The sequence below is a fragment of the Pectinophora gossypiella genome, chromosome 18 (assembly GCF_024362695.1).
Source record: "Pectinophora gossypiella chromosome 18, ilPecGoss1.1, whole genome shotgun sequence".
NCBI lineage: Eukaryota > Metazoa > Arthropoda > Insecta > Lepidoptera > Gelechiidae > Pectinophora > Pectinophora gossypiella.
This window is the reverse complement of record NC_065421.1, coordinates 11,970,095-11,991,283: the sequence shown is the minus strand read 5'-3', so window position 1 is coordinate 11,991,283 and position 21,189 is coordinate 11,970,095. Positions and strand designations below refer to the sequence as shown.

At 39.0% G+C, this 21,189-nt stretch overlaps 2 protein-coding genes across 3 annotated transcripts in view; one reads left to right on the top strand and one right to left on the bottom strand.

Annotated features, from left to right (window-relative positions):
* Positions 1–997: 997 nt before the first annotated feature.
* The window catches only part of LOC126374861 (uncharacterized protein CG45076-like), a 42,345-nt gene continuing 22,153 nt past the window's right edge, over positions 998–21,189 (top strand). The window contains exons 1-2 of one of the 2 annotated variants that reach the window (XM_050021621.1): positions 1,009–1,155; positions 3,120–3,224. In XM_050021621.1, coding sequence (XP_049877578.1) covers positions 1,012–1,155; positions 3,120–3,224 — 249 coding nt within the window. In that variant the 5' untranslated portion in view covers positions 1,009–1,011. Of the gene's footprint in view, positions 1,156–3,119; positions 3,225–21,189 lie in introns of both variants that reach the window. The other variant, XM_050021622.1, reaches the window with a different exon arrangement.
* On the bottom strand, positions 16,069–20,520 carry LOC126374858 (uncharacterized). Its single transcript, XM_050021615.1, has 2 exons — positions 20,412–20,520; positions 16,069–20,006 (listed from the first exon to the last, which is right to left on the bottom strand). The coding sequence occupies exon 2, from the start codon at positions 19,967–19,969 to the stop codon at positions 17,783–17,785; it is 2,187 nt and encodes a 728-aa protein (XP_049877572.1). The 5' UTR covers positions 19,970–20,006; positions 20,412–20,520; the 3' UTR covers positions 16,069–17,782.

Below are 21,189 nucleotides of genomic sequence, written 5' to 3'. Positions count from 1 at the left end.
TTATTGCGCGCTGCGCTCCTGCGCCGCCCGAGCCCACCACGCGCCGCGCCAGGCCAACGGACGTATTTATAATTATTAAGTTCGGCACATGTTGTTTTGTTTGACCTGAATTGTTATGATTTATTGTATGGAAACCCTGGAGAGTCAATAAAGCAGTGGGTCTGGGACAACGGGTGTTTGATTTCCCGTGAGCGACGGCGGCGGCCCGCGGTCGCCGCCCTCCCACCGACCGCATCGGCCCGCAGCCGCGGCGACCTCAACAGTGCATTATGTTTATTTTTGGGTCCAAAATTATATGAAAGTCGGGCGTTCGGTCCACTTCTGTGATTGAAGTCTGCATATACATTCGGATGATGATAAATTTATTGTAAAAACTTAATTAGAAAGGTCATTTTGTAAAAGGAAAATAAATAGTTTAAGTTGACTATTACTTTTGTATTGTTGTATTATTAGCTAAATGGCACTGAATATCCCCAAAACAAGTCGGTACAATGTTGCCCCTACTCATTCTTATGAGAGAACGTCACAAAAACATGTCGATGGGTGTCTGGAGGAAGCTGTAGTGACGTCACGCTTCCTATTGGCGTAACTTTGACCTAGAAGATTCTAATTTTTCCCGTGGCTGTAACGACGAGGAAGACGTAAGTATGAATGATTCAAGAGTTGAAAATGGCTACATACAGATGCTAAACAAAAACACGCAACTGTCTTACTCCTACGTGTTTCACACGACATTTTAATCCAACACAAATTATACAAAACAGTTAGGTATACTTCCAAGATAGTGAGTGATTCATGCAAAATATATTTTGGATTCAAGTATAATTATGTGCATCAGGTATTTTAATCTGGGTGGCCCTTGTTCTCTTTTCTGCTGCATTCCTCGGTAAATTATCCTTCACCCATTTGTGACATCACACATCTGAAGGCGTATATTATAAAGCTTGGAGGAAAAACGAAGGCGTGTGACGTAGAAATTGCAATGACAGTGATCTAAAAATACTGTCGGCTATGGTGTGCGCGCTGGCGAGCCGCAGTCGAGCACCAACCGTCGCGAGTGACAGTCGAACGATAGCAAACAGCAAAATGGTTTACGAGAGTGATTTCTACACGACCCGCCGCCCTTACCGGCCGTACAGCAACTACAGCGTGTCGGTGAGTGTCCCCGCTATCACACCTCGCTCCACCCCCCGGGAGCCGGCCCTCGCACCAACTCGACCCTCAGCCTCGTCTCGCGAGTCTTCGACGGACTACCGCCCTCTAGTCCATCATGCCACTCTATCGAACATAACTCGGTAAAGAGTCGATTCGTTTGCAGTCTTCCCGTGTGACAACATACGTACAATGTCTCGCTTGTAAACATCATTGCTTTGTAAGTCTAGGAATGTCTAGGAAGGATATCCAGTCGTCGTCGTTAGCAGCATATAGGTCGATTCGTCAGTGATAGCGTTCCGCAAGTAGGTCATTCTGTTCGTCGGGAAACCGAGAGTCGGAAAGCGGAGCCGGCGGGCGCGCCAAATATAGCCGCGGCTGGAGAGCGCGCCGCGCGACTAACGGCGACTTCTACGCTTGCAGCGTCGCCCGCTCGGCGATTGGGACAAGGTGCCGTTCGTGCCGCGGCCGAGCCTCGTGCCCGACCCCGTGACAGCTTTCGGGCGGCGCGAGAAGCCCGGCGTGCGCGGCTCCGTGCTGGAGCCCGTGGTGCGGCAGAACATCGCGCCCGCGCCCGAGTACAAGCTGGCGCCGCTGGCCCCCTACGTGTCGCCGCGCGACCAGACGCGCGCCCGCGTGCTCGCGGCCGTGGGCCAGCGCGAGCGCGCCTTCGAGGCGGACCCGCTGTACACGCCGCGCGACCACATGGACGTGGCGCTGGCCAGCGCGCACGGCCGCCCCATGCACCTGCCGCACCGCCACGTCTACTACAGCAACTACGCAACCTACTGATGCGGGGGTCGCCGCGTTTCGTGTGTCGCTTTCGCTAGTTAGCTAGTCGGTCGGGCTGGTGCGAGGGAGGACGGAGGCGCGGTGGTGGCGGGAGCTAAGGGCGCGGTTGTTGCAGACGCCGCGGCACTACGTGGTGGTAGACCGCGAGCCGGCGGCGCCGCGCCGCGCCGAGGAGCAGTACTCGTACTCGTACCAGTCGACGTCGGAGCGGTCGACGGGCAGCGGGCTGCCGCAGCGCAGCTCGTACAGTAACAGCGTGGAGCGCCGCACGGGCAGCGGCCCGGGTGGCTACTCGTACACCAGCGAGCGCAGCAGCAGCCTGGGCGGGCCCGGCGGGTACTCGTACTCGTCGACAACCAGCGGCCGCCTGCCCTACGGCACCAACTACCGCCACTACTCGTACCGCGTCTAGGCCCGGCTCCCGACCCTCCCGTCCCCGTCCCCCGTCCCTCTAACCCCCAGCTCCGCTTGTCCTCGAGACTACTTAATCAGTATTCGCTATCGCAATGTGATCGCTCTACTTTAAATGGTTAGAAGTAGGAGTGTATCGTTTTAGTGCTTTTTGATGTTTTTATGTATAATTTTATTTATCGAAAAATGTTAGACTGAATTTTTAACATAATAAAGCTTGCATTTTTAATAATTCTACTTTCTTTTGTGTTAAAACTACCTTAGGACAATCGATATGGACTCGATATTTGTTTATGTTTACTAACAGAAGGATTGTGTACTGTCTTCTTTCCTGAGTTCTTGTTCAATACAAAGACTGCTACTTATAAGAGCAGTATACCTTCCAAATGACTGAATCACAATGTAAAAGGTTAATCGATGGAAGCACGATAGTTAAAATACCTACTTGTACCACATAGCAGCACAAAAACTATTACGCAGCCACACAAAAATAAACAACTCTTGGAATAGCTCTTCTTTACAGCTAACGTTATGACTTCATATACATATTACTTACTGAATTAAATATACCTACCTATCTACACAAAGTACAAATTTTCATCATATCAAATCAAGATGGAGATAAGTTTATTTTTTTACATGCATTAATAAATATTTATATCAACTCATGGACCTGGATACTTAATTGACAAGATAACGTGGACTATTGACTTAGTTGGAACGTAGGTCATCAACATTGAATAACGAATGCCTGTTTGGCGCAGCCGCTGTCCGATGTCTACTATCTCTCGTCCTACTACTCGACGATTCTACCATACTACTACCACTACAATATCCCGTATGTGACGTACATCCCCAAACTGTCACAGGTGAGTATTACAGTGATTACAACTGTAATACGTGTCTTGATCTGTAAATTAGCCACCAGCTGTAATTTTTGCTGATGTATGTTTAGGGACCTATGTTAACAGGTTCTATTCTACAAGTTGCCTTTACAGTATTTGTTACTTTATCAAAGTTATATAGTTAAAGAATTTTAGAATAGGTAAGTAAGTAAGGTATTTTATGGCAACATTCTTGGCGAAAGACACTCTTTGGTGATTGGCTGAATACCCGTACCAGTCCCCGCCATTTTATTAAATAGTTAAGTATAAACTTTGTTAACTTGTAAAATAGAATCTAAAATTAGTAGAATTTATTGTTTAAATGTATCAAAATATCATGGAAGTCACAGTATCTGACGATGTTTATAGTATCTTACCTAATATTATGCACAGATTGAAAGCAGAACACTTAAGCTTTCGAATGCTGAATGCACTTAACCATCTGAAATGTACAAATATTCGTAAGCCAAGCAGCAAACATACACACATCCCACATCATCTGTAAATAATTTTGGTTAGGCATATCACGTAACTCCTACGTCCTGGCGACACTGTTGACCGAGAATTGAAAACTCGGCATGTCATGGGAGCAAGCTAACAAGGGATAAAAAAGGATTACAGGATAAAAGAAGATATCACGTAACATAAGCTCACTAATATATTCCAGTTGAGGTAGTCAGAGATACATCCATCGCAAGATGAAACTACCGAGCTTTCTGTTAGGCCAACGTGACAGGTGGGTTTTGTTGTTCAGTCGTATCGCCTTCTATAATGGTCGAGCCAGCTGCGTTAATGAAATTTTACGTATACCGTATAACATAGGCAAAATAATTTAAATAATGTTCATTAAAAGTTAATACAGTGAAAACAAATAGGCACGATAAAATATCTCGTCCTTTATAATACGGTTATAGTTCACCTCGACCCAAGTTGTAAGAAATACTGTACTCCTTGGTTCGTAAAACTAAAAATCGTGGTAAACATTTCACGTTGTTTTCGTCTTTAAACAAGTAACGACCCTGTCGTTACAGCGAAGTGTGAAACACATTTCGTATCCCATAAACACGTATAAATTTCTACGTAGCGATGTGTACACATAATACTTACTCGCTAACTTTCGTGAATAAAATCTCTTTTTTAGATTTGTGACTGTTACCTCGAAAAAAAAGAGTTAAAACAGCCATTTCACAAAAAAGAAACAAACAATTTACTTTTTAATTAGGCTACGATGAAATAACGTAATTGTTCTGCCAAAACAAAATATGATATTCTGAAACGAAATTGTGTAGTAAGATTTTATTCAGCATAATAAGTAGTATAGTACAAAGTGCAAAGAAGTCATAGTCTAAATAACAGTAGGTAACTCATTCATAACTGTACAATATCACTATCATTTGGCATTGGCACAAACTACTGCCTACTCGTGCCATTTACACCTGGGAAAATAATGTCATAGTCACAGTACGCGCCAAAATGTTGATTCAGGCGACGCTAGACAGATGCTAATTATTTTGTATAACCCACGTCATAGAATAAGGAATAACTACTCACGTTTAACCAAACGGTAACATGAAGAAAATAGATAGGTAAGTACTTATGAAAAGCTCAGAAACTATTAGTATATTTCACGAAACTCATAGTTAGCGGCCCACCTCCTCAAATATCCAAGTGAAAATGAATAATTTGGCCTTGCATCAAGATTTTCACTTTCATTGCACTACCAAGCCGGCCTATGCCAATGTATGCAGGGACCTGGTGATACTCTCGTTTAAGCCGTCCTTATTTATATTATTAATTATTAAATATAATCATCCGTCTGTCATCATATTGTGTCCATCTTAGGAGTTCGTAACGAAAGGTGCTGTACCTACTGTCCTGATTACTACTGGCTCTATCCACACAATTAAGAAATAATGGCGTGAGTTTATGTACTTACTTATATGTGAAGTTTTTTTTGTCACAGTGTTCAAATATCTAATATAGACTCTCTTATTCCTTATTGGGGGTGGGCAGTTGTGGCACTGCCCCGTAATCACAAGAACACATTTTTTTCAGCCGCACTTGAAATTGAAGCCTTAAAGCCTAAAGAAAGAATGAAAAACTGAGGTTGACAATGGATTACAGGTTACCAGTGTATAACACAACATAAGCTCACGTCTAGGTACCTATACTATAACCAAATGGGCTAGTCAGAAGTACATCAATCACAAGATGAACTGAGTACCCACGCTTTATTAAACTTTCTGTTAGACTAACTAGCAGGGCTGCCAGATGTACGATTTAAATCGTACTCGTACGATTTTTTGGCATTTCTACTCATGTACGATCGCAAGACTACGATCGTACGGAAAGTGTACGATTTTTCGGTACCTGGCAACATTTCGTAATGAAACAAATGTGTTCCTCCGGCAGCTTTGATTTTTTTCAACGCTGCAGGCATTTTTTAATCACAAGTGCAGAAGAAATTAGAAAATATATGATTTAGATGACCCCATTCTATCGGAACTGGACTGTCTTGAACCTACCAATGCTGTTTCCAGTAATTACAGTAAAAAGTACCGACGTTACTGCCACTCATGATACTGGTTCCAAGAATAATAAAACCCGAGGACATGCAAGTGATGCAGGCGATAGATGACGAATAGCGGAGTTTTCCGAATAAAAAAAGAAAATTGACCTCAGAAAATTAGTATCTAAAATTAGTATAGTCTAATAAATAGTTTTATTGCATTATTTATCTGATTCTTAACGAATTATTCTCATTTTTAATAAAAACTTTGAACTTTTAAGTTGTACTATCTTTTCATTTCAAAATCTCCTTGGAATACGATTTTTTTGTAGTTGACGTACGATCATGCCTTTTTTTCATCTGGCAGCCCTGCTAACTAGATAGGTTAGTCGTCATCTATAATGGTCGAGCTGTGTTAGTGAAAACTGCACTTAAGATAATTTAATATCACAATGTTGCAAGTCTAAACCTGCGCTCCCCGTTTGAGCAGCAAGCTGATCCACAGTGACTTATACAATATTAAGTTAGTGGCGGCCCTAGGGCGGTGCGAGCGGTGCGATTGCACCGGGCGCCTTCTAGGGGGGGCGTCAAAATCAGCCAAAACGGGATCACCCTGGCTGGGCATCCCCGGATCTACTAGGGAGTACATCTGCCCTGTGAATTAGACCTCTAAGCGGTCACATAAAACTCATACATTTAATGGGAAGAAAAAAGATTTAATTAGGTATAAGTATTTATGTGGTCGTAAACTAATCGAAAAAAAAAACTGTATTTTGAGGGGCGCCACTCTGAGGTCTTGCATCACCTAAATATTTTGCTAGGGCCGCTACTGTGTCCACAACGCACTCAGAGCAATAGGTACCTATACGTCAACTCAACACATGTGGTTGATGATTATTTACAACATGAAACATTTTCACTGTAAACATTAGAGAAACGTGACCGCTGGTGGTATTTTTAGCGAATATTTCATGAAAACTTGTTTACTGGTTCCGTTACACGCTTATACATTGTAAATGGTGCTCATTCTTGTAGACTAATCTGATTTTATTTTGTTATGAAAAAGAAAGGGACGGATGACTGACAGCTGTGATGTTTTGCGAATTTACAATAAGTTACATCAAAAAGAAAGATACAAAGTAGAAAGGTAGTAAGTACATAGGTATAGGTACTTCCTACATAATAGGTACAGCAAAAAATAACAAGGTTCATTTATTTATTTATTTGTACACAATGAAACAGACACAAGAAACATACAAAGAAAACAGATAGTACAGGCAAGCTTATCTCTAAACAAAGAGATTTCTTCCAGCTGACCTACGTGACAAGAGAGACTTTCAACGTATAATATAAACGCATTTAAGAACTTTTGCATTCGTGAAAACAACTTATATCAGGTACTAGGTAGTTAGGTACTATCTGAACTTTCACAATATCCTTCATAAGTACTTAGACCACCATTTGATATCCACAACCTTGAAAGCAAAGGAAATCCGTCAATCACATGAAGCTTTTAATAGACTGTTTAACATCGTTCATCTTCCAAAAGCTACGGTATACGAATACCGAAGAAGATTCATCTTTTTGACGTCATATTTACGTAACTAACCCTTCTTTTAGATTTTATATAGGTTGGGCGTTATGTTTTTTCACAGGCGGATGTAGTAGGAAAACAATAGTAAGGTAAACGCTCCTATTAACGCCACCCAAAAATCGACATCGTTTACCGCCACCTTTTTTAAATTTCGGATATTTTGAATTGTGTCCGAGATAGAAAATTGATTCAAATGTCAAAAGATACATTTATTAATTGACTATGAAACGAACATACCCCTGAGCGTGGGCAACAACAGTCTAATTTGTGATTGGTCTGTAAGTGTGCAGTGTCCGCGCAAGCAACGCGCTCCATACAAGCCACTACTGAAATGCATAAGCATACAACATTTTTTTCTTAAGGTTTTGTGTACGATGAAACATAATTTTTCTTCATTTTAGTAATTATAACTACTTGTTAATACGTTTAAGAACTGAGAAAGCATGCTATATTTGATATTTGTGTTAGTTTTAAATGATTAATTTGAGTTTTAAAATGTGGCGGTGATAGAAGCATACATTTGCAGTTTGGTTACTATTACCGCCACCTATGGCGGCGATCGATATTTGTATGATATTTGTATTTTTTAATTATTTAAGGTAACATGCCCAATCATTCATAATGTTATCATCTTATTTTATAGTATGGTTCATGAACTATATTAAAATCTATTAACGCCACACATTTGGTGGAATTCAAGTATCCTGTGCTGCATATAAGTTAATGTATTTTTTTAAGAAATGTATGAACAAGTAGTTGAAGTAATTATGAATTTCTAATTTAAATACTTTAGATATTTATTAAAATATGCTTTGAAACTGGTTATTACATACGTAGCTCTCATTTTGAATATTTATTTGTTTTCTTAAGGCTAATTTTTATGTGGCGGAAATTGAAACACAGAAATTACATACATGTTTCTATTACCGCCACCATAGATTCCCTCTTATGATTTATAGACAGGGTGATGCATTATTCTTCGGACTGACAGAGACGGACGGACAGACCGAAACGGACGGTCAGATAGAGACAGACGGACGGACAGACCGAAACGGACGGACAGATAGAGACAGAAGAACAGACAGAGACAGAAGGACAGGCAGAGACAGACGGACGGACAGAGACAGACAGATAGACAGAGACAGAAGGACAGACAGAGACAGGCGGACGGACAGAGACAGACGGATGAACAGAGACAGACGGACGGACAGAGACAGACGGATGGACAGACGGACGGACAGAGACAGACGGATAGACAGAGACAGACGAACCGGCAGAGACAGACGGATAGACAGAGACAGACGGATGGACAGACGGACGGACAGAGACAGACGGATGGACAGAGACAGACGGATGGACAGACGGACGGACAGAGACAGACGGATGGACAGAGACAGACGTCAATTATGTATATAAATCTATGAAACCAAAAGATTTTTCTTTAGTTTAAGTCATAATTCATTTAATAAAAAAATAACAATAATAATAAAGTTTATTGAAAACTCCTCATACAGAATCATTTCGTCGACTCCCGAAATCCTGAGGGAGATTGGGAGTTTCTATAGACAGCTATATTCCACGAAAACATCAGGCGAAAGCATGGCTCGAGACCATCGAGCCAAGCTTACCCGACACTACACTGAAGATATCCCGGACGTCAGCCTGTACGAGATTAGGATGGCCCTCAAACAGCTCAAAAACAACAAAGCGGCAGGAGATGACAGAATCACAACAGAACTTCTGAGAGCGGGCGGAACGCCAATACTCAAAGCCCTCCAGAGGCTCTTCAATTCCGTCATATTTCAGGGCAAAACGCAGAGGGCATAGAGCGGAAGCGAGGTGGTCCTGTTCTTCAAGAAAGGTGATAAAGCCCTACTGAAGAACTACAGACCTATCTCGCTTCTGAGCCATGTCTACAAGTTGTTTTCGAGGGTCATTACGAATCGTCTCGCTTGCAGATTTGACGACTTCCCGAACAAGCCGGTTTCCGAAAAGGCTTTAGCACCATAGACCACATCCATACGCTGCGGCAGGTTATACAGAAGACCGAAGAGTATAATCTGCCACTTTGCTTGGCGTTTGTGGACTATGAGAAAGCCTTTGATTCGATCGAGACCTGAGCGGTGTTGCAGTCTCTTCAGAGGTGCCAAGTGGACCATAGGTATATCGAAAAGCTAAGGGACCTCTACCAAAATGCCACTATGTCAGTTCGAGTACAGAACCAGAGCTCTAATCCGATCCAACTGCAGCGAGGAGTGAGACAGGGAGATGTCATCTCTCCGAAACTGTTCACTGCTGCATTGGAGGATATTTTTAAGCTTCTGGACTGGAAAGGATTTGGCAACAACATCAACGGTGAGTTCCCGACGCACCTTCGATTTGCCGATGATATAGTCCTAATGGCTGAGATGCCTGGAATAACTGAACACCATGCTCGAGCATCTCAGTAACGCATCCCAACGAGTGGGTCTTAGCATGAACATGGTGTCGCGACGACTCTTTTACACCTATGTATATCTATCTATAATTATGTATATAATCAAAGAATTATGAATCTATTGTAGGGATGTGAATGCACACATACTAGACTGACGTCGCGAATACCAGTCAGTATGTGTAGATAGGATGTAACTCTTACTCACTCATAGGTTCCTATGTCAGTGATCAGATCCTCAATATGGCTTTCCTTACACCTTTCCTTTCACCTCATGGATACGGATTACTTCTCCATCTGTAAGTTTAAGAAACATAAATGAACTACTGATTGGTGATACAACTACCACCTACTTGGTGACACATCACCCTGCAGAATGTAAGCTTATCTCTCTTAATGACTCTGGCTGAACACCAGCGTATGTGATCTTATTAGTTACTCTTAGGTATTACTTTATGTCAGTTAATTGCCCTCTTATACATGACCCTTTCAATGGTGTGCTTATCAGCACTTAGTTAGCCGAGTAAGACTTATTCATTAGTGTGCATGCCAGCACTTGGGTGGCCAAGAAAGCCTCTTATAACAGTGTGCACGCCAGCACTTAGGTGGTCAAGGAAGACCTCTTCAACGGTGTGCACGCCAGCACTTAGGTGGCCAAGAAGCCTCTTATAACAGTGTGCACGCCAGCACTTAGGTGGTCAAGGAAGACCTCTTCAACGATGTGCACGCTAGCACTTACATGGCCAAGAAAGCCTCTCATAACAGTGTGCACGCCAGCACTTACATGGCCAAGAAAGCCTCTCATAACAGTGTGCACACCAGCACTAACATGGCCAAGAAAGCCTCTCATAACAGTGTGCACGCCAGCACTAACATGGCCAAGAAAGCCTCTCATAACAGTGTGCACGCCAGCACTTACATGGCCAAGAAAGCCTCTCATAACAGTGTGCACGCCAGCACTTACGTGGCCAAGAAAGCCTCTCATAACAGTGTGCACGCCAGCACTTACATGGCCAAGAAAGCCTCTCATAACAGTGTGCACGCCAGCACTAACATGGCCAAGAAAGCCTCTCATAACAGTGTGCACGCCAGCACTAACGTGGCCAAGAAAGCCTCTCATAACAGTGTGCACGCCAGCACTTACATGGCCAAGAAAGCCTCTCATAACAGTGTGCACGCCAGCACTAACATGGCCAAGAAAGCCTCTCATAACAGTGTGCACGCCAGCACTAACGTGGCCAAGAAAGCCTCTCATAACAGTGTGCACGCCAGCACTAACGTGGCCAAGAAAGCCTCTCATAACAGTGCACCATACTCTTAGATGCAACCTGGCCAGGAAATACTTCTTCGATTGCGGGCTACTCATTTGGACAACGGTAGCCAAGGAAGGCCTCTACAATTGCAAGCTATGCATACAGACAACGTCTTTAATTGTGGGCATTACTTATTGATACCCCTAAAGTGTACTCATTTATCTTTACAAGTCGCATTGCCGGCCGGCCATTTTAAACACAAGTTATTAAACAGAATTTGGCATCATCGTTAGTAAAATTATAGTCAGAATAATAAAAGGGAGTTATATCACCACTACGTAGCTTTAGTAACAGCATCAGCGGGACTTTCTGCACTTTTTCACTCATATAAAAGTTAAACTCACTTTAACTACTTTCTTAGAAAACTAGCTTGTCAAGACAAGATTTAAGACATAGACAAGATTCACTTACTGATAGAAAAATTTGCGGGCTTCCGTTTCGGTGTTGCTACTTGTGACATTCCATATTTAAAATCGTGACTCATCGTCACGACACTCCCGACGAACGAAGAATTTTAGGGACATCGTGACGGCGTCAACCAGCCTTCGTCACGACACTCCCGACGAACGAAGAATTTTAGGGACATCGTGACGGCGTCAACCAGCCTTCGTCACGACACTCCCGACGAACGAAGAACTTGTCATAGTAGGGCGACCAAGTTGGCCGTCCATTCCCTTATCTTTTCCAGGGCTCTCGTGGCAGCGGCACGCACCGGTCTAGACTCATTATCATTCTCTTGTTCATTAACATCATTTTCTGATTCATTTACAACTTCAGTAATATCATTTTCTGGTTCACTGACAACTTCAGTAACCCCATCAATTATTCGTTTAGTGCTGTCTCTTACAGTTTCCATTTCTATATCATTATCTTTATTTTGTATATTAGTAATTACCTCTTTAGGTATGTCTATAGGCCTTGAATCATTCACAGAACCAACTATTCTTGTTCTCTTTAGAGTTTGACCAATATTTTCAGAACTATTCTCAATATTCTCATTATCAAAATCCTCAACTTCAAGCGGATACAACTGAGTGATTGATCTCGTATATATCTTGTTTCCAACTTTAACATTAGCTACTCTACAAAATCCATCTTTGCTTGTAGTAAGTGAGACTATTATACCCACTTTCCAATCTTCTCTATTTTTTGTATCTCCTTTTATTTGTACTACCTGTCCTTCTTTAGGTATTAACTGAGACTTAATTCTTGGCTCCTTTAATGAATTTTGAAATCTTTCACGAAGACTAGAAAGATATCGGTTCATAAACATGTCTTTAAACTCATCTAGAATTACTAAAGCTCTTTTCCAGCCTTGAATCAAATCTTGTTTCGTTGTTGTGCCTTCAATAAGAATGTCTTTATTATTTGTTGTCTCTGTCCTGATACATTTACCCATCATCAAAAAATCAGCTGGTTTCAGTATATGCACCATTTCTGAATCGACACAGGTAAGTGGTCTTGTATTTAAAATAGCTTCAATTTCTTTAATAACTGTATTGATTTCACTGTCATTTAACAAATGTTTATGCAATGTTCTCTTCATACAATGCTTTACTAGACTCACTAGTCTCTCATAAAAACCACCAAACCATGGTGATAACTGTGGTATAAAGGGTATAGCGAGGTAAGGAGGACGAAATGGCCCCCACGGCCCATGACGGAATTATCATTTGTACTGGTATTGGCACTCTAAAAGAATACGAAATGTAAGGTCGTTGACCCCTGACCTTGACCTGTCTTTGAGATATTCGAGAAAGTTCGTTCGCGCGCCGATTTTTTTCAAATTTTTTTTTCCGAAAAACTATAAAAGCTAGAAGGATGGGACCAATTGCGTATAATGAGGGATACTTTGAAAAATATTCTGAATTTTTTTCAGAGTTCTCGTGAAATGACAACTGTGCAAAATAATTAAACAAAATATAAATATATTTTTTTAGTACTGATCTATTATGTTTACCGCGCCAAAAAAAATATATAATATTCTTTGATTTATATACTTACACCACACAAAAAACAATCAAAATCAAAGAGGCGCTTCTTGAGTAATATCTAAAGAAAACTTGTTCGATCGTGTACGGTGGGCGCCCGCCCGGCCGCTTCGCGCGGACTAGGAAACGTGTTTATTCATGTTCAATAGATTATTATAAGTTTATTCGTGTCATTACAAATACGATTTCACGCATAGTTGCTTTAGTCTTCCGTGCTAAGGAAACCACACACAAATATAAATTACCTAGTAGGTCATTCGGTGAGAATAATTGCGTACGCCTGTCGCAAGTTGTATGGTGATAACCACGGGTGATAACAATGTTGGTGAACTGTATTATTTGTGACACTTTCGTGCATAAAGTTCGCGGAAGAAAAAAAGTTATCACTAGTGAAGAGGACGCTAGATTATATAGTGACTCGAGTAAAAAAACAGTTTCTGTTGGTGACGTATTGTGTGGAAAGTGTCGGCTAATTATTTACAATAGCAAATCAATCGTTGCATCAACTTCTGCGGCATCTACTCTGGTAGAGTGTGAAGGCAAACAGGAGTCTGGTGAACACTTAGCAGTTGGGGAAACATCTTCTAATGCTTCATTCCAACAAGAACGTGAAGTGAATTTACCATGCAGTTCCGAAAGCGACCATGATGATGATGGCGATGATGTTTTTTCGCATGTTGCCCAAAACGACGAATTTATATATCTACAAATACCACGTGTTGTATCCACCCACAAGTGTTGTTGTATATGTCGATCCACAACAAACTTAATGCGAGTACCTTTTAAAGCGCGTTACGAGGCTTATACAAAAATTGGGATTTTTATACCAGAGGGTAACCGTTGTTGCTGCACACATATAATAGGAAAAAACTTTTATAAAGACGAGTTGGTTTACCTACGTGTAGTATCTAACACCAGTAAAATGAACCCTAAAGAAGTTGCTCATTTTTTAAAATCACTTTCAGAAAGAGCAGGGATGTCGCTTTTCGACAAAATTGAAAATGATATGTCTGAAAATCAGATAAGGGTATTGACAGGGCTTTGTTGGCAAAACATTATTGAATTAAGACAGCTATTGACTTCTATGCGAAACACAAGCGTACGCACTGTGACTCAAGCGTTAGTTGTATTCTTGTTTAAATTAAAAACTGGAAATTCTAATTCAGTGATAGCAGGAGTGCTGGGTTTACCATACGAACAACATGTGTCGACATTTTTTAAGGAAGTATTAAGAAGTTTTAAGACTGATATTTTGCTTCATTTTGGATTAACCTCCATTTCTCGAGAAGATTTAATAAAGAACACAAGTTTAACAGCTCGAATGTTATTGAACCTTAGAGATGATCAGCTGGTATTGATATTTGACGGCACTTATATCAGGCATCAAAAAAGTTTTAACAATGAATACCAGAGAAAATCGTATTCTGGGCAAAAGAAAACCCATTTATGCAAACCGTTTACAATCTGTACTACGAACGGGTTTATAGTTGATTTTGCTGGGCCATTTTATGGTACGGAAAATGATGCCACTATTATGAAGAAAGTGTTACAGGATGCTAAACTTAAAACTCTATTATGTCGAAATGATGTATTTGTCGTAGATCGTGGATTTCGTGACGCCGTTGGCGACATCACCAAAGAAGGCTACACCGTGTTAATGCCGGCGCTTAAAGGTAATCGAGCCCAGTTACCTACCGATGAAGCCAATATGTCACGACAAGTGACTAAAATCCGATGGGTAGTCGAAGCTGTGCACGGAGCTATCGCTCAGAAATATAATTTGCTTCATAACAATCTTGATAATAAAATGCTTCCAAAAGTAAGTCTATTATGCAAAGTTGTTGGATTTTTACACAACAAATTCAGTAAGCGATTGGATTCTGACACAGGCTTAAATGAGACAATTGTTCAATACTTTAAAGAGCGACTGGCGTTACCAAATTCTTTAAGTGAAGAGGTAGAAAAGCAGAACTGGAATCGAAGAAAAACGGCTTTTCAACAACTGGTATCATCAGAAATTTTAGATTTTCCAAGACTAAACGAAGAACAATTAAGAATATTATTTACAGGTTCCTATCAGCTCTCATTAGCTGTTTCATACCTCGCTGAAATAATGGACGACATGAGTAATCTTTATATATATTACGTCAAACAAACCCCAACTATCATCAAGTTAAATGTTCGTTCCAGACATGTAAATAGTAAACATTACCGATTGTTCATTGATTATGTTCCTAATATGAACAGTGTCGAAGGAATCCGAGGATATTGTTGTGATTGTCCGAATGGAAACAGGACAGTTGGATGCTGCGCTCATGTCGCAAGTGTAATATATTATTTAGCTCATGCGAGATATCTATCTCGCATTTTACGTCCTGCTGAAATTCTGTCAAAAATATTTTCAAATGATGCAATAAATGTTGTAATAAATGAAAATAGTGATGATGATGATTAAAATTATGTTAAACATGTAATTATAATAATTAATCCAAAAACGACCTCTTTAATTAGTTCCTACCAGCCGTACGCACACTAAGTAAATTCATAATAACTCAAGAAGCGCCTCTTTGATTTTGATTTTTTTTTGTGTGGTGTAAGTATATAAATCAAAGAATATTATATATTTTTTTTGGCGCGGTAAACATAATAGATCAGTACTAAAAAAATATATTTATATTTTGTTTAATTATTTTGCACAGTTGTCATTTCACGAGAACTCTGAAAAAAATTCAAAATATTTTTCAAAGTATCCCTCATTATACGCAATTGGTCCCATCCTTCTAGCTTTTATAGTTTTTCGGAAAAAAAAATTTGAAAAAAATCGGCGCGCGAACGAACTTTCTCGAATATCTCAAAGACAGGTCAAGGTCAGGGGTCAACGACCTTACATTTCGTATTCTTTTAGAGTGCCAATACCAGTACAAATGATAATTCCGTCATGGGCCGTGGGGGCCATTTCGTCCTCCTTACCTCGCTATACCCTTTCCATGTAATTTTATTCTCTTTACAGTATGGATTGGTTAGAAGCTCTGATATAAGTTTGAATTGTGAAGCATTGTCTGAAATTATCAAACCAGGAGTCCCTCTTGTAGAAATCATTCGTCTTAGAGCAAGTAGCCCTTCTTTAGCAGATAAATCTTGTACCAATTCTAGATGTATAGCTCTTACAGCTAAACAAGTGAATAAACAAATCCACCTCTTGGAAACTCCATTTTCAGTCTTTACTAATATTGGTCCTAAATAATCAAGTCCAGTAAATGTAAAAGGTGAACTATAGTTCACTCTTTCAGCAGGAAGTGCAGGAGTAGGCGGAAGTTTGAATGGACCGCCTCCATGCTTGATACAGCTCGAACACTGTCTTATAATCTTTTGAACTTGAGCTTTACCCTGTGGTATCCAGTACAACTTCCGAATTAAACTCAATGTATGATTGGCTCCAACATGGTAGTTGTCTTCATGTATTCTCTTTATTAAACTATTTGTGAAGTCACAGTTCTTGGGCAATAAAATTGGGTATTTCATGTCAAACAACCATTCAGTATTTTCAAATCTTCCTTTGCTTCTTAACAAACCATCATCATCTTTAAATAATCGTAGATTACGACTTAAAGCAGTTTCTTTCATATTAACCTCATCAGGAAAATAAGTTTCTTGTATTCTTTTCATTTCTTCTATTTCTTTTGACTTACTATCGTGTTTACTAGTTTTACTTTCTTCTTTATTATTAATTAATGACTTTGTAACTTCATGAACATTCTTTGCCATTTTCATTTACTATACATACTACAGCTGCATAAGCCTTCGTTGATGCATCTGTGAAACAATGTAACTGATTTTCTTTACTTTCAAAGTCCTTTGTATAATATCTGGGTATTTCTTCCTGTTCAGTTTCTAAATTATTATATGTTTCTCCATTCTTCAAATAATTCTTTTGGTAACTTTGAATCCCATTTAATTTTGCTTTTCCACAGATCTTGCATGAACAATTTTGGTGACAACAACGATGGTGCAACAAATCCACATGGATCGTAAGTAGAAGCAATTGTTCTTAAGACTCCTCGTTTAGTAGTTTGTAAGTCAACATTGTTTGGTCTCAATTGAATTGTATCTTTGTTTGTATTCCAGTCTAAGCCGAGAACCTTGACAACTTCTTTGTCAAGTACATCTGGTATCTTCTCTTTAAATTCTTTCGAGTTGGAACTCCACTCTCTTAGATTCATAGTTATCTTCTCAAATTCTCTTTTTAAACTGCTGTATAATGTAATCGCTTGTAATGTCGTCTTCGTCCCGGTAACCAAATTGTCTACATATATGTCACCAGAAACTTGTTGTACAGCCTTATTAGCCGACTGCATTAAATGGTATTTGATAGTTGCGTTTAACAAGAATGGACTAGATATGACCCCAAACGGTACTCGACAAAAGCGAAGGTGTATAATATTGTCATCAGTAGCTGCTTTCGTTATATCTTTGAGCCATAGAAATCTAGTAACATCTTTACTGTCATCTTGAAGTCCAATTTGTAAAAATGCCTTTTCAACATCTGCTGTTATTGCTATTTTATGAGATCTGAATCTTATCAATAATCCTGTTAAATCTTCTAGTAATACTGGTCCAGCTCGAAGACATTCATTGAGACTAACTCCTTGTTTCAGTTTTGCTGACGCATCATATACAATACGAACAGCTTTTCCAGGTGTCTTTACTCCATTCGTCTTAATAAATTGATTAATCTTCCTGTCACTAGTCCAAGATTAGTAGGTAGAGTAGAAACATTATTATTCCATGGCCAGCATACAAAATATCTCTTGTCCTTGTATTTTGTGTTATCATTAAAGTTCTTCATAGCTTCTTCCTCTTTAGTAGTGTTGGGAGAGTCAGTAATTCCAATACATTCAAGGTCCCATAAGTTCTTCAGGTGCATGTTGTCTAAAGGTAAGTCCGGTTTATTCAATTTTGTTTCTTTATTTGACTGAAAGTAAGTAATAACTGATAAATTATCTATATTTTTCTTTTCTGTTTTCCCTGTCAACATCCATCCAAATTTAGAATCCACTAAAAATAAGTTCTCACTTATCAGTTTCTTTGTTGTGTCTATAACCGTGAAATAATAGTCATTGCCGATGAGGATGTCCACTTGGTCACCAAGTGAACCATCGTCTGCCAAGATACATTCATTTTTCCAATGATAAAGTTCTTCTCCAGGATAACTAACATGCTGTGCAATGGTTGGTACAACATTGGCATACAGTACGACTTCCTCGTTAGTTCTGGTAAGTATATTTAATTTCACTAATGGACTATCATATTCCAATGGTTGATCAGTTCCGAAGGTGAAGACGGAAAGATGGTGTTCTTCTATTACAGCTAAATTCAATTCAGTAGCAATCCTCTTTGTTACATATGAACGTTGACTGCCAGAGTCCATAAGGATCCGACAATTCACTTTGTCGCATTTATTTTCATTTAATACAGTAACTACTGCTGTCTGTAACACCGTTGTAGAATTTCCAGATTTGACTGAAGTATTTGTATGCAATGTTTTCACTTTCACAGAATCACAAACTTTTGGACATAAAGCTCTGTTATGCCTTCCTCCACAATGTATACATTTTTTATTTATTTTACATGACTTACTCCAGTGACCTTGAACAAAGCAATAAAAGCATCGGCCCTTTAATTTGATTTGTCTGTCCTTAATAGTTCTTACAGTCTTACATTGATCATTGTAATGTGCTCCTGAGCAGAAAATACAATTTAATCTTGGTTTTTTCATGTTTATATCTTTCTCATATGAATTTTCAAATTTTCTTTTATTAGGAAGCATTCTATTATTATTGTAATTATTATTCTTGTAGTTAGGAGCAAACCTCATTTTCATATTCCAATCCTGATGTTTATCCTTCAAATTCTTAAAACGTTCTTGAATCTTAAACCTTCTTGAACCGCTTGACGGGTTATGTTGGTTCACACTATCTGTACCGTGGAATGTCTCAACCGTGTAATGTCTAATTTCCTTTTGACTTTTCTCTTGAGCAATTCTATTAGCATCCTCTCTTGCTGAAATAATAATCTCTAATTGTTTTCTCATATCTTCAATAGAATCTGTCTTTAACAACATCTTTAACTCATACACTATCTCTTCAGGAAACTTTTCAATAATAATAAACCGCAGATGGTTATGGTTGGTATTCTCACCAAGTGAATTTAAAACTCGTAGATGCCGCTCTACTTCATTAAGAGCTCTCCGACAATCTTCAGCAGTCTTGTCCGCAGCCTTAATTTTATATAAGGCAGCATAGTGAGCATCAATTATGTAATGTTCCTTACCATATCGTTCCTTAAGAATCGATACAGCAATCTCATAGTTTTTATTTGTTGTTTCTAATCCTTCAACAGCTCTTTTCGCATCTCCAGATAATGAAGCCTTCAAGTACAATAATTTGTCCACGTCCGGTAAGTGTCTACTATCAATATTTGATGTGAAATGGTCCCAGAACTGTTGCCATTGCAACACATCACCACTAAATTCAGGTAAGTTCAATTTTGGTAATTCACTATAAGTAGCTTTATTTGACCGTTCACTTCGGTCTTCACGCAAATCTTTTAACTTTATGGTCAACTCTATGAGAATTTCCTCGGAATTTAATTGAATAGCACTAAACATTGAGATGTCATCAGCAGATGGTTCGATACTCAATCGAAAATAATTGTTTAATTCAGTTGAAAAACGAGAATGAAGATTATCCAATTTCTTGGTAGCAATTTCTGCTTGCTGTTTGTCAATATCACTTATTTCCTTTTGTAAAAATGTTTCGCACTGTTTCGTAACAATCTCGATATGATTTATTATATCTTGGAGTCTAGAAATTAGCAATGACTCCATCATTCGTAAGTAAACCGGTATATGCCAACAAGATTCTTAGCTGAAAATATTTACACACAGTAAGTATTCAAACGTCAAACATTTAGATTTTCTCTAATCGTAATCAGGTAAGTATTCTATTATTACTCTTTACGACAAGTACATTCATAAACTTATAATTCTTTTTAGCTAGAAAATTCAAAATATAATGGCGTCGGTCCACAACAGAGAAAACTCGAGAAAAATAATTATCGTAAGTACGTATGTATGTACCGACTATATTCCATCATAAAACAAGCTCATTACTTGCGTTTACAATGTAAAACAACTTCAATATCACTCATGAAAACTGATTATACGATATTTAGATACACAAACTTACTGCATCAGCCATGATTACAATCTCACAGTTTATCTTACGAAAATCTCGAAATATAACGATATCTCAACAAATTCTTTTACTCACCAAGTAAATCCAATCACAAACTGTGAAACTATTCACTATTTAACTCTTATCACAAGGTATTTTATTTAAAATAAGAACTTTTCAATCTCTGTATGTCAAACTTTTCTAAAGAAAACGAGCAAAGTAATGTTGCCAACATCACGTTAAAATATTCCTCTCTCGTGAATATACCTTAAAAAAAATATTATGTTGATTTCTCAACTCTCCATTAATAGCGTATACCATTAAATAATACACACAATTTTTTCTTCTTATTTATACGTAATTCAATTTACAACAACCAAGAATTTCATACAAAATTATGAACTTCAACTTAGTATTATTTACCCACTCGTAAATATTTTACCCACTATCGGGATCATTTTATTAAACAGCAACACTGAGGTTCTTTCTCTCTCGTTCTCGCGAAACAGAAATAGTATTTCCGGTGCATTATCTTTACACACCAATAATCATAAATTCACGTCATTTGGGAACACAAATAAATGTAAACAGCATTATAAATCATAAAATCATTTTCTATAATGAATTACAACACAAACAAACACAATATCTCGTAAATAAAACATCATTTGATCATAACTTGTTTCGCCGCTTTCTACCACAATGGCGTCGTTTCATTCATCAAATTTTCGTATCATTTTTCTACAACAGAACTCTTTTACGTACCTTTTCTGTCAGACAGCACATATTTAACCAAAATATGAATCTTCGTAATCATTCTAGAATGTCATCGTGTCTAGAATTATGGATTCACCTCAGATTTCTTTTCATTTTC

Coding starts and splice junctions, on each gene's coding strand:
- LOC126374858 (XM_050021615.1), bottom strand. CDS start 19,969: ATGATGGAGTCATTGCTAATTTCTAGACTCCAAGATATAATAAATCAT.